The sequence below is a fragment of the Drosophila obscura genome, unplaced genomic scaffold (assembly GCF_018151105.1).
Source record: "Drosophila obscura isolate BZ-5 IFL unplaced genomic scaffold, ASM1815110v1 contig_200, whole genome shotgun sequence".
Classification (NCBI taxonomy): domain Eukaryota; kingdom Metazoa; phylum Arthropoda; class Insecta; order Diptera; family Drosophilidae; genus Drosophila; species Drosophila obscura.
This window is the reverse complement of record NW_024542791.1, coordinates 1,047,567-1,071,024: the sequence shown is the minus strand read 5'-3', so window position 1 is coordinate 1,071,024 and position 23,458 is coordinate 1,047,567. Positions and strand designations below refer to the sequence as shown.

General features: G+C 45.6%; 1 protein-coding gene across 1 annotated transcript in view; it reads left to right on the top strand.

The window, feature by feature from the left end:
• LOC111076097 (protein abrupt) overlaps positions 1 to 23,458 on the top strand; it is a 43,256-nt gene that overhangs the window by 1,219 nt on the left and 18,579 nt on the right. The window contains 4 exon segments of the mRNA XM_022369724.2: positions 10,752 to 11,614; positions 11,672 to 12,275; positions 12,384 to 12,677; positions 12,759 to 12,960. Coding sequence (XP_022225416.2) covers positions 11,148 to 11,614; positions 11,672 to 12,275; positions 12,384 to 12,677; positions 12,759 to 12,960 — 1,567 coding nt within the window. The 5' untranslated portion in view covers positions 10,752 to 11,147.

The window sequence follows — 23,458 nt, the reverse complement described above, 5'->3', positions numbered from 1 at the left end:
AGAGAGGGAGAGAGAGGGAGAGCGAGACAGCAGCAGACGGCAGTCGGCAGTCGGCAGTCGGGGCAGATATATTTTCGTCATAACTATAAATTTTATTAAGATTCAAATGTTCTGCGTACAAATTTAGATACAATTATTACTTACTTCAATGACGCCGAGAAGGGGCATTGGAGACCAAAGAGAGCCACAAACGGAGAGAGCTGGGGGAGGGCAGAGCTGGGGGATGTCTGTATATACACTGGAAAATCATAGCATGAGGTCGATACTTTGTTGGTTCTATTTCATGTGACATTTGTACAGTCAAAGCTCTGCCCAAAAAAACAGTTCCATTGCGCGGAAAATTATTACAGCTTAGATCCTAGAGCTATCCTCTCTAACTGGATATGTAGAACTGTCCTATAATGCCGTTCTTGGGCTAAGCTATGGATGGATGGGTGCTGCTGGAATCCGACAGACCTGAGGCCTTAATTTCCCCACCCCATTCACCCTACGCTAGCGCTACCCCAAGCGCTTCATCCACCTCTCAGATCATTCGACAAACGACAATTACAATGACTTAATTACTTTTAATAAAGACGTCCCGTATGTGGCCTCTTCATTAGCGAAAAAAAAGCACACACACACTCGCATGGGGACTTTTTTGCATAATGCCTCATTATGCTTAGACCAGGGACAGATCGTGACAGATCTGGGAGAGGGCGGGAGTAGTGGGGTGGGCGGTGGATGGGGGACGTACGCCTTAATACATACAAATTGAAAATTGATGAATTTTTCCGGTGGCCAGAAGTCTGTCCCGAAGATCTATCTGTCTGTGGATGGGCGAATGCAGCGAGCAGCCAGCAGCCAGCAGCTGCCTGCCCTGGCACTCGCACTCGACTATCAATTAGTGTGTGGGATGTGGGATTACCTACCGATCCGATCCGATGCGATCTCCCCTTCGATTCGAATCGATTCTATCGAACAATCAATGGCAATTGCCATCGAAGGGAAATTACTAATACTCGTACTCGTACTCGTAATAATGACTTTAATTGAATATTGCGCACTTCATTCATTCCGCGTTCTAAATTTGAATTTGAACTTTGTGGCAAGAGGGGCAGGCAGGCAGCAGCAGCAGGCAGCAGCATATTTATCCATTATAAACTTCCAATCGACCATAAACACTTGGAAGCCGGGTAGCCTGCTGCCTGCTGTCTGTGTGTGTGTGTGTGTATCCATGAGATACACGATACAAAGTGTTGGGAGGGATCGATCCATCCAGCGAGGTAAAGCGACAACGAGCTTTATATTTGGATATGCCGGGTAATGAAGTCCGCTTCACATGGCCAAGATTCGCAGCCAGCGTGAGTGAGTACCCCCCCACCCCACACACACACACATTCCCATTCCCGATTCCCCTTTCCCCATTCCCCTTACCCATCCTAACCCCGAACAATTCAAGCATGAAAGCAATTTTTAATTTATTTTGGTTGAGCGCTTTACTTTTTTCCTAAAATTATGACATAATAGCAAAGGCAAAGCCAAAAGCAACAGCCAACAGCCAACATCCAACGAACGAGCGAACGAACCATCTAATAATGTCATATGGAATTGATTGTGCCCCGAACGACGAGTACCGTACCGCGCGCGACCCAGAGACGGAGTACCAGGGCCACAACCAGGCGGGGGAGCTATACAGTGTGGAGCGGACTGTACGAACACCTCTCTGGGGCAGGGCAGTGTGGGAAAAGTATATTTGGATGCGGATGGGATGGCAGCAAACACCTTCCGCTTCACAAATCAGCGGCATCGCAGCTTCACGTGTGTGTGTGGGTGTGTTTGTGTGTGTGAGGGAGGGAGGGTGACACTTCGATTGCTTTTCCAGCTCCCATGGCATTAGCGATTGACCAGTTGTCAGTTGGTTAATGTTATAATTAACCTGTCCAGCACAGTCGCCCGCTGGTCGGTCACATATCGATCCAAAAAGAACCCATCGATACCGCTTGGGGAGTGTGTCGGGTTGGATGTTAAATGGGAACTGGCAAATGCAAAAATATAAATGTATCTGTGCAGATCTTGTGGTTATTGAAGTACTTCTTAGGATTAAAAACTCGCCATTTAGTAGTCCAACAATTGAAGTTTCAAGGCATCAAAACGAGCACTTTGTCCCAGAACAATCGCCGTATAAAATGTGTGCCTTGGCCTAGAGATATTATACCATTCCGCAAGTTCCGCATTACAATCCATAGAAAGTTATTATGAAAAATTATATCTGGCTTTGTGTAGATATGTTCATTAATTACGAGTATTTATGCGGCATTAAGTTTTGGCTTCAATTTCAATTCTCTTCAATTTCTCAGCTGCCGCTCCCTGATTTTCAACTTTTGCATAAAAATTTTCAAAATTTTTAAGTGTGTTTAACTTAACTTAATACAATAATACAAATTTTGGAAGATAAAATTTGATACGAGCAGCTGAGAAAATACACCTAAATATTATTTCTGAAATAGTAGAAAAGTGATAAAAAAAAGATATAAATTTGGTTAATTTCAATGATCCGAATAGTTAGATTTTAATTAGTTTAATTAGCTAATATATTTTTGACAATTTTAAAGATAAATATTCTTTTCATTGGGCAACTTTTTTATAAATCCACTCTCAGACCCCTTTAGATTAATGGGTCTCAATTCTATTGAGTTGTCACTGTCAAATATCCACCACTCAAAATCTCAATCTCGTTGCTCCCAAAGAGCTAGTTTCTCTTATAACTGTACACTCCACTAGTACGTTTAATCCCAAAAATCTATGGCGCAGTTGAATGCCTGAATACTTGTATCTACGAGTGGCTATAATTGATTTGCCCACCACATGTGTATCTGTATCTGTATCTGTATCAGGTTTAATAGTCGTAACAATTTAAATGGAGTTCCGTGGGCGCAAGAGATGGGCTAACTATGTAAACACGATCATTGAATAAAACATTGAAAGCGAACACAGAAAAAAAGAGGCAAATAACGAAACAAATAAAACGCACACACAAAGTGCGAGCGAGAGCGAGAATGAGAGACTGAGACATTGGGAGAGCGAGAGAGAGAGAGAGAGAGAGCTGCAAACGCAAATAGAAATAGAAAACATAGAGAAGAGAGGGAGAAAAAAAAAAGGAAACAAGTTAACCAATGAAATAAACGCAAATTTAATGACAACCAACGCGCCACGCACAACTTGGCCAATACGCGTTGTTTTCCATTGAGCCATGGCCGAGAGAGCACTTTACAGCGTGAGATCGGACAGGGGCCAAACTCAACGCAACAAAACGAAAACTACAAAATGGAATACATAATAAGTATGTACATAAAAAAATAGTGAACAATGAATTAAATGTTATGAGATGTAGATACGACACGGACATACACACAGACACTCACTTACAGCTGCAGATACACATAATACGAGATACATAGCTATCCGTAAGTATATATGTATATCTGTATCTCCGCATGGAAGTGGACTTGGAGTAGAGCGATCCACTAGCTCTGATCTCTCCCGCTTCTCGTGTGTGTGTGTGTGTTTTTTTACTGCTTTTCAATACCGAAAGTTTTGGGCCAGACCAGACCAGACCACAGGGAAAATTAATGCCAGTATGTGGTGTATCTCTGGGATGCGGACACATTCTTGTAGTTGCTTTCTCTTTGTGTTAATTGTATTCAAATAATGATGATGCCCGAGCTGAAGCTGAAGCTCTGGCCTGCATCTTGTATCCATCTGTTCGGATACCTTAGCCGGACTGCGGACTGTGGCCGCCGCGTCTGTGGCTCACTCTCTTTGGCTTTGGCTAATTTAATTTATGGCCAGTTTATGTAAATTTTCAAATACCATTTAGTTTGTTTGTGTCTAGTTTTTTCCACTAGCTCTCGGCCACCACCAAACCAACCAACCAACCAACCAACCCAGCACCAATGCCAGATCAATTTCTGTATCTCCTGTATCTTGTTTCGTATTTGCCTCTCATTTTTTGTTTCTTTTTTTTTTGTATTTTCAATATTAACAATTTTTATTGTATACGACAGTTCATTGACATCCAACCCACCGACCATCCATCCATCCATCCATCTACTAGTATATCTTTATGTCTTTGCTGTGCTGTGCTTGGCCCCCCAAAAGAAAGTTGGAAACTCTTTGAGTGACGGCATCCACATTGGCATCAGCACTGGCATTTGCATAAATTTGGCCACATTTCTTGGCCCATGCGAAACTACATAGCACACAGTAACCCAACAATAGAAACAACAGAAACAACAACAGCTTCAGGCTAATTGCGGCCCATTGAGATGGCTATCAGCGGACTCGCCCCATTAAGAGAGCCATTTCGGCTAAGTTGGAAATTAATTAGGACAGGTTGCCCACAGCCCGACCCTGCCTGTCTGCGCCATCTATGGCATCTGGCATGGATAGTGGGTGCCAATAAAAACGCATTGCAGTCGCTCCCCTCCCGCCAACAGGCACGCCAGAGGTCTCTCCTCTCTCTGAGTAATAGTCTCACGCATCTGACGAATGTCTCCATAGTCAAACGCCGCTGCGGTGCCCATCCAGATTTCAGGTTTAAGTTTCGATTGCGATTATTGCGCTTCAAATACGCGTATGTTTTGCTTTGGTTTTGGTACCCCTTTTTTAGAGTTCTTTGGGAGTATATTGGGTGTGTGGTGAGGCATGTGACAGCTACTAGGAGATAACCAGGGAGCATAGCTATCGTTTAGATTTCACAATCAAATAAATGCAAACAAATTTCTTTGGGGCATAAATTTCCCACTCATTGCAAATCCTGTGCCCAAGTTCCTCATTTGCTCATCTGAGTACCAGGTATCCCCTTGGTTGGATTATCGACTATGCCTTTGCTTACTTTGTTTTTTTTTTATGTTGCTCTCGCGCGTATTTTTTATTTGCTCATTTAATTTCTGAATTTCTGAAATTACTCAATTAGTTTAATTAGCAGCTGCTGGCTGGCTGGCTGGCTGGCTGGCCGGCTCTCCTGCAAGTGGATCGTGGCCGTGCCTAAGCCATAGAGTCAGTCGCAGAGTGTGACAATGATACACTCCCGCTCTGGCTGGCTCTGGCTCTTACCTTGATTGATTTTTCTCAAAACATAATGTAATTTCGCTTGAGGTCTGTCTGTCACTCCGAGGTCCGAGGCGGCATTTGCATCAGCCAACAGCCACCAGCCAAGTCAAAGTCAAAGGCGACTTTGGCGACGGTCATTTGTCAAAATCATTAATGCAATTATAGCCAGCAGACTGAGACAGAGACACCAGTAAGAGACTGAGGACTGAGCACTGAGCACTGAGAACTGAGAACTGAGAGGCTGTGCCTTGCCGCCTGCCTGCCTGCTAATTATTTTGAATTATTCAATTTCATGTCTCAATTTAAATTCTCCAAGGCAATTAGGAAAAGACGTTCCATCTCCGTCTCAGTTTTTTAGTTTTTCTGCCATTGAGTGGCACTTTGATGCGTGTCCATCTATGAGGGGGTGGTTGGGTTGTGGGAGAATTTCGGGGAAGAGCTCTCTGGTCTGGGAGCTACTCGCAAAATGCAAATGAGAATACGTATACGTATATGTATGTGGCGAACAAAAATAAAACCATTTAAATAATTGAAAATCGAACAAATTGCGCTGCGAAACCCAAAACAAAAACAGCATCCAATAGATTTCAGCGTTCAATAATAAGTAGAAATGGAAAATGGATAATGGCTATATGGAAACGTATGCAAATTCTGAAAAAGAGCCACTAAGCGGGCCGAGTGGTTGGGTTGGGGGAGGGGCAAGTGTGGTAAGGTGAGGTGGGGCTAAGGCAAATCCTAAACAAAATGGTGTCCGACAACTAAATTCAACTATGACGGCTGCACATATGTATGTACGAGTCTTTGTACATGGCTGTGAGTGCGTGTGTCCACTGCTAGAGATGAGTGCGTGATAATTTAATGCAATTAATTTATATTATATGAAGCTAATTTTAACTTGTATATTTATAATATATATATGGTTATTTTTTTTTTTTTTATTTGGCTCTTTGGCCTTTAGAGCAGGTTTATATGGTAAATAAATGGGAAATATCTCATTAAATAATGTTTATATTTCACTTTATTCGTACTTCAGCTTTGAAAAATATTTAGATATATTAAATTTGATTATTCAAAGTACTCAGTCTGAAAGTCATTTATAGACGTGTTCCCATAGAGTTTAGAGCCCCGATTTTATTCCATCAGATTTTCCAAAATATACAAAAATAAAATCCGTTGAAGCAATCAAAAATGTCTTGCTTGCACTCCAATTAAAACTAACATCAGCCAATATTAAATTGTTCCCCTAATAAAATTATAGCCAACCTTTTTTGTATATTTTCCACACCTTCGACGGACATTCTTGCACACACCAAAGCACTGCCGTTGGCACATTGTCACACTCACGCTCCGCACTCACGATTCACGCACAGCTCCAGCCAGAAGGTATACGAATAGATGTACATACATATATACATAAGAACATAAATACATAGATCTGTATCTGCATCGGCAGCTGTGTGTATGCTGTGTGTTGGTTTTGCGTTTGGCCGGCAAATGCGTGTTAGACTGTTGATGTGCAAAATCTAATTAATTATTTCATTAAAAAAAAGGCATTTTATTGACATTCTAATTTGGATTTTTAGAATATTCCGCTCTAAACATGGCAGTGTAGTAGATGTATGTGTATTTGGATATATACAAAAGATATAAATACCGATACGAGTACATATAATTATCCGATGTACGAGTATATATGTGTGTATTTACAGTGACCTCCCCCGCATACCGTAAAACACGGCGGATGAGCGATTTTAATTGGTTTTTAACTAATTTGCTTGCATTGAGGAGCGACCTGAACGGCCCCTAGCCGCTCCACTCCACGCATCCCAAGAGATGGATATAGGAATAGGAAAAAGAGAGAGAGAGAGACAGAAAGAGAGTGTGATACACAAACCCTTTTTGGCATTAGGCCCCTGCTAAAATTCCATTGTTGACAATCTATATAATTCGATTTGACATTTTGTGCGCGCGGCGACAATGACCAACATTTAATCGAGATTTTGGTGTATGTCCAAAACTAATCAGCAGCATAACAAATTATCCACAGAATGGGAAACAAATTGGAAATTATCTGCCAGATAATTGCTCACATTTACGGTGGGACATCTACACTACACTACCCGAGCCGATACCCTTCCCCAATAACCATTCTTCCGCACTTTCGAGCCAATTTCCTGCTATTATATTTATGCGTGTATCTTGTTTATGGTTTACCCATCACTGCCCACCACCCCACCCATTACTGAGTGGGGCGTTACAATATGGAGTCATAAACGATATAAACATAACTGTAAAAATAATGTTGGAGCCAAGCAAAGGCGGGACGAATATTCTTAAGATAACTACAATACTTGTACCTCGGCTTTTGGCTCTCCCTTTTGACAACTCCAAATGCAAATCGTAAAAATAACAATCATCATATCATAACGGGCGGGGCCTTTCCTTTCTCGTGTGTCCCCCGCCCCCCTCCAACCCATCCTCTACTTGGCATAGAAGAGTACACATGACGGCGCAGAAAGCGGGGCGGGGGGGCAGTGTAAAATATTTACCAAGATACTTCTGGTTCACTCACCAAGACGCCGTATCAATTTACCAAAAATAACAAGTAACTATTGAACCAGAGTGTGGCGTGTGGCGACCTTAAGATACTCTTTGGTTGGATTTTGAGCTGAAATTTGGGAATAAAAACAATAAAAGAAAATACAAGAAATGGAAGAAAATAGGAACAGAATAGAACAGACCAGGCACACATATAAATAACTCTAAGAAATCTTTTTCTTCATCCATTAAATGCCAGGGAGAGTGCTCAAGTTTCTCTTAAAATCTCTCCAATCTAGGATGTTCATTTCCTGAACCTGTACCAAATAAACATTAAATATATATACATATATATATAGGTATATATATATATCCTATAACTACTGTAGTGTTGATACACCCTTCTTCCAGGCCGGAGCTCACGGCGTGTACTACAAATAGTTAGTACCAATTTGATTGTGCCGTGCCCCTGGCCCAGCGGCAGTTGTTGCCGCTATATCCGCAGTGCTAGACGTGACCCCCAGCCCTAGCCGAATATGCGTGTTTGCACAGTCATATATATGGCTCGTTATATGGTACATACACACGAGTATATCTATACTATATCTGCACATGTCTATGGCCCAGCTATCTGTGTGTGTGTGTGTGTTTGCAGATGATTGTGTGTTGTTTAGTAATTCGTTTTTCGCTTTTTATTTACCATTATCATTTACATTTATTTGTTATTATGTTACGCGGAACTCCAAGTCCTCCCCCCCACACAACCGACTAAACAAGTACAGGCTAAAGCCCACCCCTCAGCGTACACCGTCCCCTCCATGGTTAGTTTATTCCCTTCCAGCGCGTTTTGGGTGTCTGTTTTTTTTTTTTTTTTTTTGTTAGTTGCAAATAAATTTTTATTTTTGCTAAAATGTTCAGTTTTTAGGCAGTTGCTGCTGCCACTTTGAGTTGCACATTTTGAAGTGTGGCAGGGAAAAATGCAATTGCATTCGCACGTTGCAAGTATCTGGCACACATCCCACACCGCCATCGCCATCGCCATCCCCATCCATCCATCCATCTATATCCTTCCTGCCTCTGATTACATGTGAAAAGTGTGGACTGTGTGTGTGTGTGTTTTTTTTTTTTGGTAACCCCATTTACATATATTTTTGTCGGTTACCAAGCCGGAACGTACGAGTATCTGCCTGCGCTGTTGTTTTATTTTCGTTGGGTCTTGGCTTCCGTTAGTTATTGTACGGCAGTTGTGGCAGTTACCTCCCCCCTCGAACCCCAACCCCCTTCGAATTTATGCGATGCGAATGTTTGTTCAATAAACGAAATAATTGCCAGCAAATGTGTTATGATGAAATTGTTTTGGGTTACTTCATAAATTAGCGCAAAGCGAAACACACGCAGCAACGAGCAACGGGCAACGGGCAACGAGCACTGTGCAACGCAGGGCGAAACGTACTCCTCAGAGGCAGAGGCAGAGGTAGCTCTCCCTTTCCGTATGGCATAGCAGAACATAACAACAACCCCATGAGGCAACTAACTAAATTCGTGGTGATGTAGAAACCGTAAAAAAAACTATAAAACAAGAAATAAAATACCCTTTTTGGGGAACTTCTTCTTTGCCAAAGGGTGTTTGGGAGACTATCCTTATATCAGCAATTTTTGGGTACAGTATCTTGTGGCTTATACATATGTAAGTCTATCATGTGTGGAGCAATGTACCTAATCGAGAATGGGTGCTGAAATGCTTCGGACAAATTGAAATTCTACTCCAAGGGAGCTCTGAATATCATTGAATATTTTTTATATTTAACTGTCAAATATGCGTTGATATTTTATGAGTAAAGTGTCCTTCGAAACTATCTCTAAGTACACATTTAAATCGAAATGCGCTGACGAGTCATTCTACTGATCAAAGCCCACAAAGAAATCTAGTTAACTTTATTACTTTCTTGGAGGATTGCGACTGTTGCATATTCGAAAACGTTAATGTAAAAATATATTTCAAGTTTCCCTTCTCTTAAACGTTTCATCTGAGCCTTAGTTATAAACTTGTATAGCTTCAGCCCAAGTCTCAAGCTGAATTACACTTCCAAAGTGCTCACATCAATGGCTACAACAAAATGTTGATAGCTGATATGTAAGCCCCAGCTTGCCCCGTTCATTTGTTGCCAGTGAATCAGATCAATGTAATCCCCTGCAACAAGCAGCCAACCAACTCACTCACTCACCCTTTACGTTCATCATTCATTCATCTTGGTAATGAGTTCTTGCCAGCAATTGCTGCAAATAGGCTGACTGCACTGCCGTCCAGCCTCTTTCAGTATGGCCTTAGTCACGGCCCAGCAAGTGATGGTCATAATCAGGGTTTAAAACGCCAAATCATTAATCAAGCAGCGAGGCACTGAGTCAGAGCGTGGAGTGGAGTGGAGATCTTTGTGGGGAATTCCAGGGAGAGGCATGAAAAATTATCCGAGCTGCAAATGCAGGCGCCAATTGCAGGCAAAGCAAAGAGTTTGTTTTTTTTTGTTATTTGAAGGAAGTTCCGCCTCTAGCAGATACGATTGCACAGATCGCGGTAATCGTACTCGTCATACACGATCGTAATCCAAGATCAACCAGAGTGGTGGAGGGAGATGAATGCGTTTATAAATATTTTGATGGTGGTACATCGATCAGGAGGTTTGGGGTTCCGCAGAAGCCAGCACCGAAGATGGATGGATGGATTGTCGGGGCTCGGCCCCCCTCGAAACCCTCGAACCTCTTCTAATGATCTTGTACAATTGCTTTGGGTATGCTTTCGTGCGAGTGTGTGGAGTGTAGCGACTTCTGGTTCATTGTGTTGGTGGCTTGTAAACGCTTAAATTAAATTGATTTGCGTCTAATGCCCCGACAAGTGGCGGTGCTCCGACTGGGCTCCGATGGTGGCATCAGTTCGGTTCGGTTCGTGTAATTAATGATTCCATTAGACACCGCAGCGCAGTTCCCCTGTCCCGCTGCTTATGTATGAATAATTGGTAATAATATTTAATGATTGGCTCTGCCACAACTACTACTGCTGCTGCCTGCCACCTGCCACAGCAATTGTGTGCCACAGTAAACTTATATTTTGTTTTTTTTTCCAGCGCCCCAGCTTCAGCTCCATCTCCAGCATTATTAGCTCCGTCCATGGCCGCGGCGGTGGCAAGCAGAGTCCGGTGAAAATGGACAAGGGCCGCCTCAGATTGCCGCAACTTTCGCCAAATTAGCAGAAGGAAAGGAAGGAGTGGGAAAGGAAGGGAGAGTAGAAGACATCTACGGCGAAGAGACTCTTTTTGGCAAAGTAAATATTTGCCAGTCTCGACAAAAGGGCCACCACAACAATAGCCAAGGAATTCAATCGTAGCCGGAGCAGGAATTAGCCACAAAAGAAGACGCATTCGCGAGTCCATTAAGAGCCATCCCCCGCCACCCTGCAAACCCCAACCAAGGCTAGAGGCACGCATAGAACCCGGGAGCAGGTTGAGAGCCGGTCCACTTAAATGACCGAATCCACACAGCTGCAGACGGCGGAGAACAACAACGCGGGCGTGGTGAAAATGGAGCCACCGCCACCGGCGACCTCCTCATCCTCCGGCCACGCGCTATCCGCACTCTCCATGGCGGCCACCGGCTCCGCCCTCTCCCCAGCCACACCGCCCCCATCCGCCCTGGGTCTGGCACAGCATCAGAGCCATCATCAGCAGCAGCAGCAGCAGCAACAGCAGCACTACGCCCTCAAATGGAACGACTTTCAGACCTCGATACTCAGCTCGTTCCGGCACCTGCGCGACGAGGAGGACTTCGTGGACGTGACCCTGGCCTGCGACGAGCGCTCCTTCACCGCCCACAAGGTGGTGCTCAGCGCCTGCAGCCCCTACTTCCGCAAGCTGCTCAAGGCCAATCCCTGCGAGCATCCAATTGTCATACTGCGCGATGTGCGCAGCGACGATGTCGAGAATCTATTGAGGTGAGCGTCTCCTAATGTTAGTTCTGTGCATATCCTATAGCGTATATCCCCACCCAGCTTTATGTACAACGGCGAGGTGAATGTCAGTCACGAACAGTTGCCCGACTTCCTGAAGACGGCGCATCTGCTGCAGATTAGAGGTCTGGCGGATGTCAACGGGGGCTATCCCTATGCCAAGGCCCTCTCCGCCGCCCTCTCGCACAGCAGCAACAGCAGCAGCAGCCACAACAGCACTGGCAGCCACAACAACAACATCAGCAGCAGCCACAACAACAACCTTCTGGAGAGCAGCATCAACAGCCACAGCAGCAGCCACAGCAACCACAACAAGATCAGCAGCTATCTGCCCCAGACGCAGACGATGCTGAACAGCAGCAACATCAGCAGCGGCAGCGGCAGTGGCAGCAACAGCGGAGTGCTCAACAGCAGTCACGGTTCGCCATTCAGCACGCCCCAGGCTCCAGCCTCAGTGCCTGCCTCGAGTGCCGCAGCGGCCGCAGCAGCGGCAGCGGCAGCCTCCCTGACCGCCGCCGTGGCAGCAGCAGCAGCTGCCACAGCCAACGCGAGCAGCAGCAGCAGCAACAGGGACCGAGAACAGAGCACAGGCAGTGGCAGTGGCACGCCCGCCATCCAGGAGCTGAAGGCATCGGCAGCGTCGCCCGTAAGAACAACCAATCCCAATCCCAGCAAAGTAACGTTTGCATCCGACCTGTTTGCCCGGCTCCAGACCCCCACTAACCAGCGCTTAACCCGATTGACACCTTTGCAGGCGAGCAGCAGCAACCACTGGGATATGGGCGAACTTGAGGGCAGCCGCAAGAGCCACCTCACGCCGCCGCCACAGAAGCGCATCAAGAGCGCCGATCTCTTCCGGGCACAGCATGGCATCAGCCCCGAGCGGCTGCTGCTCGATCGTGAATTTCCCGTGGCCGGACAGCATCCGCTGACGCGCAATCGCAGTGGACGCGACACCTCGAAGGATCGGGAGCGTAACCTGGAGCTGCGCGAGTCGCTGCTGGGACAGGCGCTGGAGAACAGCAACGGACAGCAGGCGGCGAATCAGGTAGGTCCAATCACAACTCACAACTCAAATCAGAGCTGGTCTGATCACTCCGCACGATGTCTGGTGTGTCTGGTGTTCCAGCAGAAACACGATCTCGGGCAGAGTGCCGGCGAGGACTCGAACAGCAGCGATACGGAGCCCTCGGACCGGGGCGATGGCCAGCATGATGGCACCCTCGATGGCATCGACAATCAGCGCTCGCACTCGTTCCCCAATGCATTCCTCGGCCTGCAGGGCATACCCGGCCTGTTGCCAGGACCCTCTGGAATGGGCAGTGATTTCGGTGAGTACTGTACTTGAACGATTACGATTTACGATTACGATTACGAGCTTGCCCATTCGTTTACACTTTATTCTATCGAATATTATCGAATACTTGCCTCTTGTGTATGATTTATCGAACGATCGGAGCGACATTCGCATATGATTTGCATTTTGCTAGACATTTGTTGCATAGTAACTAACTATCAGAGTATCGATAAACCGATAAGCCGCTAATCGAACGAAATTTTAAAAGAACAAAATTGGCACACAAATCAATCCGACATTAGTGAAATACAAATTGTAAAAAAATAATTGGCAAAATCCCAACTGGCGTTATATATATCTTAAATCCTAAATTTGATCGATTAATCGACTTTTTATAAGATTTATCGATTGAACGATGAGAGTAATATAACAAATTTTTTTGCGTATAATTTGCATATATATATATAGAAAATTAAAACACTTGTAAACTTACTATAGAATAATCGATAAACCGATAAACGACAAACCAATTGGCAGCAACAAAAATACAATGAAAATACATGCAAAATGCCCATAATCCAAATTACAATAAAAATACACATATGTTAAATCTAAGATAATGACCTATCGATAGTTATCGGTTTATTGGAAAATATGTTATAATCCATTTATTTTGCATTCCCATTCATGTACACAACTTTGATAATTATCTACTTAAGTCGTTGTAGTTATAGTTTGCCAGATAAGTAGTGAACGCAGTGAAACACACAAATGACCAATCGGATGAGCCCGTTTATCGATAAGCACGGTAATAACATACCAAATACATCTACACCTAATTTAGCAGGCACTCGATCCTAACGAGCCTCCACCAGTCCGGGAGGCAATCATTAGACCCATAACCAACTGTCGCTGGTCCAAAGGCTGGCTATATTCCTGTTCCTATTCCTTATACCTATTGCTATCGATATCCCCTGTCCGTTGCTGGCCAAGAAATATGCGCGAAGCACGTGTCGCATTAGGCTGGACAGCAACTGCTGGCCGGAACATTTGGAGTGTGTGATTATAAACACATTCAGCTGTGGGGGAAACGTGTACATAATGTCCCAGCACCACCCACCAACCCACAACCCCGCAACCCATTCACGTATGTGCAAATGCTCTACATAACGGACAACAAAAAATGATTATTACTATTACCGGAATACTATTGCCATCGACATAACTATGGCAATGGCCGAGGCAATGGCTATAGCCTGTTACTGTTATTGTGATTATGATTACCATTCGATTGGGGGGTGGTTGGGGCTAAGGTTTTGGCGCGGAAAGCGTTACAAATATGATTCGGTTCTTGGGATCTTTTTTCTTTCCTTTCTTTGCCCTTTCCGCAGAGCTGTGAGTGTTTGCTTTTGTTGTTTAAGCACATGACACGCACTTTGTCCAGCATCGCAAATGTCGCATTTATCGCGCATTAAAAAGATAATAGCCTGAGACTCTCCGAGTCTGTATCCTATGCTTGCTGCCATCAGCCAGGAGCAGGACACTTGCTAAGCCCGGGCTATCGTTTAATATTCAACGCACATAGATCATTGCAACAAATGTTGGCCGGCACTTGGTCAGTTTAGTCAGACAGCTGCTCGAACAGAGACAGACAGACAGAGAGAGATCCAGACCCAGACCCAGACCCAGAGCTGGGCACTGGGCTCAGAGAAATCAAATTTAATAAAGCATAAACATTCAATAAGCTTCGCTTCGGTCAGGCACGCCTCTGCCACTGCCTCTGCCTCTGCCACTGGAGGACAAGTCATTTGAAATTCCGAACAGCGGTAACGGCACAGGACTCTGTTGGCCATTTGGAAATCCGAATCGAAAATATTAACGGCCCGAGCCAAAAAGGATAAACTTTTGCGCAATGATAAAAATGATAAGTTTTTTTTTCTTCGTTCCTTCTTCTTCGTTTCTTCGGTACCCACACATATCGGAGCCATAGAGGCAAAAAAAAAAAAAGGGCGACACATAGACACACGAAGACACGAACACGAACATGGATGGACATACATATTTAGATTTTATTTCGTTTTATTGCTTTTTTGTGCATTCGATTTATTTGGAAGGCGGCCGGCAAGACATTTGGCAATGGGCGAAAACGGACTTGGAAATTGCGCACATGTGTGCGCAAGGACTGGAGAGCTCACCCCACTCCACCCCTCGCCACTCCCCACTCCACTGCCACTGCCACTGCCATCGAGTAATATGAGTTGGGTTTGCATTTTAATATATTTACTTCTCGTGTATGCCCACACGCCCCGCCCCCACAAATGTCACACACTCTCGCAATCAGATGCGGGGCCAAGTGGATGGGATGGCTGCCAGGGAGGATGCGAGGATGGGGGGACTACAAAACTACAAAAGACGGAAAAAGTTTACTTTGCAAAAATCCATTGCAGAAACATTTATAAAGTGGCCCCGGCCAGGACAGGCCAGGCCAGGACAGAACTTGGACTAGGACCAGGCACCGAAAACGTCTTGGGGTGGAAGGCAAAAAGGACTAGAATAACAAGGGAAATGTAGAAGAACCGAACACATAGCCGGCTGGACCCTTCCTAGGGGGCGTCTACGCTCAGGACATTTTAAAATGAAAATGATAGCAAAAAGACAAAAAAAAAAAAAAGAAGAAAGAGAACGGGAACGGACAAAGGACATCGGCCAGCGGACAGCGGACAGCTAACGTGGCCCCAGGCAGGCGGCAGGCGGCAGTCGGCAGTCAGGTGGGAGTGGCAGGCGATGGCATGGCATGGCTTGGCTCGGATGGAAGGATTGGAGGAGGCCCAAACATTGACAGCAAATAAATGGCAGCCAAAATAATAACAGCAAAGGGGAGGTGTGCCCCGGCACATGTGTGACACCACACGGAAAAAGAATGGAGCAAAGAATGCCGGAAAGCGCACTTCAAATCAGCAAAAGGAAGATAAAAACTATAAAGAATGGCCGCGTTTAAGGAGCAGTGGAGCAGTGGAGCAGCGGCTATAGGCACTCAGCTAGAGCCGCTTTTGAGCTGAGCTGAGCTGACTACCAAATCTTGGCCTACGAGTGATAGATTCCAGGGCCCAGAAGTATGCAGCGATCAGTGAAGTGATATGGGATTTTCTTTATACCTTTTTTGCAGCTACATAAAACAGAGAAAAAGTGCTGCTTGCCTTGCCAAGATTCGAAATGATAGACACTGATATTCATGGGGATGTAGGCAAAGGATTTCTGGCAGGGACTTGCGCCAGCTGCAGCGCCGTTAGGTGCGAACACGCGCGGGCGGCCACTGCAGTTGGCGCCGCCAGGCGTGGGCGGCCAAAGAAAGCAAACAAAAAGCAGCCCAAGAAACGTATAAAAGCGGGTGAAAAAGAAATCATTGACATATGAGGCCAGTTGCTCATTTCTTGGCCAAAAGCAAATGCAAAAGTTTTGAGGGACAGCGGAAGCAGGAGACGAAGACGGAAGACGGGAGACGGGACCCAACTTGGCTGGACCGACTGGCGCTGTCGCTGGGCATTTGGCGTTGAGGCTAATGCGCAAAGTTTCTTTCCGTTTTATTTGCCATCTGGTCGGGACACACAAGACACAAGAAGTGCACACACACACACACGGAGAGCACTCGTCCCGTCCCTCTGCCATACATACATACATATGTGGCCGGCAATGGCAATGCATTTTTGTTGCCTTGAGCGCCGCCGCATTTCTTTTCCACTGTTGATTTATTCGAAAAATATTATTTATTTGGAAAACATTCGAGGCAGACTGATTTAATCTTTTTGACTGCATTTGTCATGACTTGCATTGATAAACGGCAAATAAATTGATTTACTTTTGGGCAGAGAAATGAGCGAGAAAAATGGCAGCAGAGATCCCATGGCACGTGACTGGAGAGACGAGACTTGAGAGTCTTTGGGTAATCCCTGAGTTTATCTATGGAGCAATATCAATCCCATATATGTTTTAGCTGCAACCCTGTTCCCAATTAAAATCTGCTGCTGCACCCGCGCCCCGCCCAAAAGGGTTACAAATCTCCACGCTCCACCCTCAAAGCAGTTCGCAGGTGATTTAAGTTTCGTGTGGCAATAGAGACATTTAATGACGTACCGTTCCCAGAGCTGTTCTGACCCAGCTGGGGGGTGCTGGTGGGGGAGCTGCGTGAAATACGTAAAATTAGCAGCCGGCTGGGCATGCGGAGAAACATTATTTCTCAAGCCAAACAAAACGCACCCATCCTGACGCTGCACGGTCGGGGGTTGAAGGAAAGGGAAGGTGCGTGCCAGTCCTGCACGAATGTGTGTGTGTGTGTAGTCCCCTCTCTCTCCCCATTTGTTGGCGTGTTTGCATTTAATAAATTCGATTAACAACGGAATAAATACGCTTAAATGCGGAAAATAATGAAAACTAACGAAAAGCGTTTTGTTAGCCGTTGCCTTTGCCCTCTGTCTTTGCCTTTGTCGGCGTCGCCTGGGCGCCGCTTTCATTCCATCCGGCATTCAATCATTCCCTACAGTTATTCATTTTACGAGCTGTGTTATTATTGTAAATATGTATGCTATGTATGCTATGTATGCTATGTATGTAGTGGTTGCTGTTGCTGTTGCTGTAACAAATACAAATACATTACGTGAATAAACGCACCCATTATTTCATTTCATTTCATCAAGAACCATTAACGCCAACACGCTTACAAACTGAACCGAACCGAACCGAACCGAGCCAAACTAAACCGTATCCCCTTCCCCTCCATGCCCCCCCCCCCCCCACACACTCCAGAGTCTTATGTGTGTTCCCGTGTTGTGCCCACCGCGCCTAGTCCCACTCTAGTCCCACTCTAGTCCCAGCTCCAAGCACATATCCAAGCTGCTGCAAATGAGCGAAGGACATGAAAATGTTCAAGTAGATATACGGACACGGGCACGGGCACGGACACGGACTTACTCGGAAAAAACTTTTGCCCGGATAATGAGTAAAATGATTGGAAATACATTTTCAGTGCGTGCGTCTATCGCATGTATCTGTAGCTGTATCCGTAAATGTATCTGTATCTGTAGCTTTGCCTCTGTGGTTCGGGTACAGCTTCCAATGTTAAATTGTATCCCAGGACATTGTTATGTCATCCAAAAGGAGCTTCAAGTGCAAGCGCCAAAAGCCAAGCATGTTAAAAGATTGCTAAGCAGGATTAAATGATGGATTAAATTCATTTAAATGAATGAATCAGCTGAGTTCGGCGATCACTCTCCAACTCTAAGCAAGTCGCTGGAAAAATCCTTCCTATCCTTAGCCTACTGATCAAAAGAGAAATTTGCACTGTACCCAAACGATTGCCATAGTTTTCCATAGCATTGAAATTTATGTCAGATAATTTTCAGATTTATATTAGAGCAGAGCTGAATCCTTTGGCTGGCCCCAATGGCACGCCCAAAAAACTAAACAAAACAAAAATGTTATCAAATTAATTTCAAAAACTCCATCTGCTGCACGTCACACTCAAGTGAGTGGGTGGGTGTACAATATATACATAAGTTTAATATACATATATAGATATATATAGATATATCTATGTGTGTACTGCCAGCCTACATATGGTATATGCCTGGGCACACAGCAACAAAGTGGCAAAAGTGCCAGAACCGGAGACACTTTGGCCGCACCACACACACACACACACACACACACACACACACACACACACACACAGGGACGGGCGAACTGGCGGACAGGCAAAAGGAATTGGGGGATGGACCGAAAACGAAACCGAAACTAAAAACTTTTGAGTTAAATTCCCGCTCTAATGTTTATGTAGATGAGGGATTATGTCATTGTGCGCACAGCCCCCACACATACAGAAGATAGATCCCGAATACCCAACGGACACAGAGGACTATGGACAGTGAACGGACAGACAGGTTTCCCAGTCTGTATGTGTGTGTGTGTGTGGAGGTGGTCCCACTTGCAACACTTGAAAATTCTAATTTTCTGCTTAAACTTCAAATGAAATTGTTTTGCACACAGTTTGGAAATAGATGCGAAAAATGGCAAATGGATAAAAACATTATTATTATGTATGTATGAATGCTCCCCCACTCTCTCTCTCCCTCACTCTCTCTCTCTCTCTCACATACTCTCGTTGGGGATCTGCATTTAAATCTATGTATCTGCCTCGTATAAGGAATGATGCTGTGAAGGCTTTGAAGGAGTGAGAGACTGGACAAGTGTTTGCCATAGAAAATACATTAAATTTAAACAAAATTCTCTGTAGTTGTTGTTCTACTTGAGCTTAACTCACACACACACACACACACAGAAACACACATACAAATATAGAGGCAAGCAATGGGAATGGGAAGAGGAACGTGGCCAGGGGGAACAGGGACAAATGCAAAAGTTTTACTCGAAACTATTTGGTGTTGGCTAGGGTTGAATTGGGTTTGTTCTCACGGAAGGCGGGTGGGGGGCTGGGGTTTTTCGGTTTTGGGGTCTGGGCTTTGGGCTTTGGGTTCTGGTCTGGTGTGGTGTGGTGTGGTGTGGGCTGTGCGGCCCTTTTTGCCACGTTGTATTTTAAATTCAAGTGGTCGTATATACTAGTAACAAAGCATCCATCTATAGAGACTCACCCACACACACGCACACACACTAACACTTGTATGCTTTTGTGCATGCTTGTGTGTATGCTTAAGGATTTCGTTTACCGAATCCGAATCCGAATCCGTTTCAAATGTGAATTTATTTCTAACAAAAATATTACAAAAGTCAAAGACACAACTCTCGCCCAAGCCAGCAATCCAGCAATCCAGCAATCCACCCTTCCTGCTGCCAATGCCACCGCCCAGCCCCCTAACCCAACCTCTTACCTTACGAAAAAGGTCATTTTTGGGCATAGAATTTACATAAATCCATATGGATGCTGGGCCCTGTCCATGTGTCCATGTGTCCATGTGTGTGTGTGTGCGTTGAATAATACACGCAGAGAAATAGATGAAGAGCTGTGCTTAGAATGAGCTAAATTAGCAAGAGAAAATCTAATATAAAATGGCCAAAGAAATACGCCAAAAAATTGCTTTTTTAAAGCTGATTCTATTGCAATTAAAATTTAATTTATTTATTTTTACTTGTTGCTAAATTTGTAAATTTTCTCGCAGTGGCCTGGCTGCTTCTTCGCTGCTGAGCTCGTGGCCAGCTTCGTGTTTCGTTTGCCACTGCAATCTGTCGGCATTTTTCGCTTATCACAAAACGCTGAGGCGAGTTCGGGTTTCGCTTTTCTATTGATAGCCGGGCACAGGAGGCGGTGATAGGGGGTGGCAGGGGGGGGTGTTTTCGGGTTAGGGGTTTCCATATGCGTGTGTGTGTGTGTGTGTGTGTGTGTGTGTGCGGTTTTACAAACGGAAGACGAAGGAGCCGGCAATGCCTGGCCGAGGCCTTTTTCCATTTGACCCCCTTGCCACCTTCGTCGCATCCATCACCGTTCATCTCTCTATCTCCGTCCCACCGTCCGTCCCTCCGTCTCTCTATCCAGCATCTTCAAGTTTCCTTTTGTCGAGAGGTTTGCGCTCTCTCTCTCTCTCCGCCTCTGCTCTTGCCCTGCCTCCTGACGCATTGATATCCCTTTTAATGGATGAATTATTGCCGCACATGCGAAAGTAGTTGCTGGCCGGAGAAATGCCCCGTGCCTTGAAAAGGGAGGTTTCCACTCAGCGGAGACGCGTATCCTTTCGACCCACCCACACACACGCACACCCACACACACACACACACACGCGCAGGCATACCCACAAAGACAGAGCATTTGTTTGCATTTCATTTCCGTCAGATCTTTGCGAGTCCTTCGCATCCTTCGCCATGGGTTGGGTCTGCCCCTGCCCCTGCCCCTGGCTCTGTCTCTGTCTCTGCCTAGGTTGACATGCCGCTTGAGGTCAGTTAATTAAGGGTGCTCGCATATGGTATCCGCATGCCTCCCACCCACTGCCCACCTGCTCCAACCCCGCAGAGACAGAGAGAGAGAGTGAGGGAGAGGCTGCATAACTCTTTTACCCCCCCCCCACACACAATTTCGGATGCGCGGGAATGCGCCAAATATCCATAATAATTGTAGGATATTACATCAATAAACCAGCAGCGTTCCATTTCCCCTCCATTGACCAGACCCACAACTGGTTCGTGGTGGGTATGAGTGCTTGGAGTATGAGGGCATTTCAGGATGTTCTCTCGCCGGGTAAGGTCTGCATTTTAATATTTCTAAGTATCCACATGCTCGCACACACCCACTGGAACATACGAGTATTCGCATATAATTTAGGCATTGACAGGCACCCACCTACAAACGAGGTTAAATGTGCGTTTCTCTCTCTCTCTCTCTGTGTGTGTGTGTGTGTTAGTGTGTGTGTGTGTTGGAGGGGTACACTGTCGGGGGTCAGGGTGCCAGCTGGGGTGTGTGTGTGTGTGTCCAGGGTGTCAGTCAGGCGGCCATTCGAGCGCCAACAGCCGACGCCATAAACTAAATTTATTGCAAATATTTCCTCAGCAATGAGCAATTTGTGCGATCGAACCACCACCTCCCTCCAACCCTACCTCCCTCCTTCCTGCATGAGCAGGGGTGGAGGCTTGAAGAGTTGGCTGCGTGGGTTAAGGGGAGTTCGTTATGCGGCCTAGCACATCGAACGTGTCGATGATGTATTTGCCTTGCCTTTCCACACACACACACACACACACACACACACACACAGACAGTCTTTCAATGTCCAGCTTTGACCCAATTTTGGGGTAAGAGGAAACATTTGACTTCCTTTCTCTGGCTATCTGCATTTCCAACTCTTAAAGATAACAAAATTCCAGCTAAAAAAAATATGATAGAAGATTTGAAAGCCAATGCAATTTAATTTTATTTTGTATTATTTATTTAGGGAACTTCTTTCCGTTTATGTGTAAAAAATTGCAAGCAATTGGCGCACAGAAAACAGAGAAAAATCCTCGCTCCCAAGGCAATTTGTGAGCCACAAGCCAAGCCACATTTAGAGCCACTTTTGGTTGTGGAATTCATCAAAGATCACCCCGCCGAATGTGCCCCCATTCCCACTCCCTTGTGTTCCCCTACTTTGAACCATTCAACTGACTCTCCATCAATGCCACAAAACAGATGCATTCCCATGGAATATGCAGATAGCTCTGAGGGATTTATTTGAATTTAACTCTGCACTTCTCTCTTGCCGGCTGCAAACGTTTAGCCTAAACTTCTGCCACAATTTTTGCACATTTTCCAGCTATGAAAATTGCGAGCCCAAACACAAAAAGACTTTTGTTAGTTTCTGTGTGTATTTTGTTTGAGAAAATTACACGCAAAAACGAAGCTCAGAGACCAAATAAGTGTGAGAGAGAGAGGGAGATTCAGTCAAATGAAATTACTCATACGCCCCGTGCCACACAATCCCAACACACAGCCACACAGAAACAGTTCGAGTGGGAACGAACAAGAGATATGAGGTTAGACAGAGAGAGCCATAGAGGCCGACAAAATGGTTGGCCAACGACAACTAAACAACAACAGCAACAACAACAGCAACAACAACAACAACAGCAACAACCAAAGCGACTAAAAACAGCAATAACAAACATGAATTTTAACAAAATACAATTTCAATACAATTCAAACTTTCTAACACACACACATAGACATAGACAACACACACACACACGCACACACACAGAGAGACAGTTGGGAGGTGCAGACCAAGCGTGTCAGAGAGGGATAGAGAGAGATGCCACAGCCAGACCCTCTTTTTGTGTCGGCCCCCTGCTAACCGCAGTGCCAGCGTCCCAGTCCACCTTGCTGCTCCAACCATCAGACCAACCCACACACAAAGATACACACGATATCCATGCACCCCCCTGCGCCCTGCTCACCATGGAACCCCTTTCAAAACCCCCCACACCAACCCCCCCAGCCAAACCGTGCGAATATGAAACTAAAACTTCCTCTACTCATTTCCTGTCCAGTTCCCACCGCCCCACCGCCCCACCGCCCCACCACACACCCGCACACCCGCACCCGCACACCCACTTCTCTGGAAACCCCATTCCGTCCACCGCATCGCCTGCTGCTGATGGTCGTGGTGGAGAGGGGGGTCTATGTTGAGGGGTGCTTTCAGCAGGCAGGGCGGGAGCAGGAGGAGCGGGGGCCTCTGGCAAAAACTATCTCGCCCGACTGTCTCGCCAGTTTTCAGTTGCGTTCTAAATTCATACATTCATTACCATCGCATTTCATTCACACCCAAGCCCACACCCAAGCCCAAGCCCAAGCCCGAGCCACCCCCCAGCCATCCACTCATCAGCCCCAACCCACCTCCCCACCCACCCCATCAGCAATGAAGTTAAATACAATCGTTGGTCCGTAAACAAAGCAAGGCCCACTGTACTGCTGGCATGGGTGGAAGGGGGGTGGTTAGAGTAGTTCGCTGCTCATAAAGTAATAAATTGTACCGTAAATAGTGCGGCGCAAGTGTTCGATGGAAGGA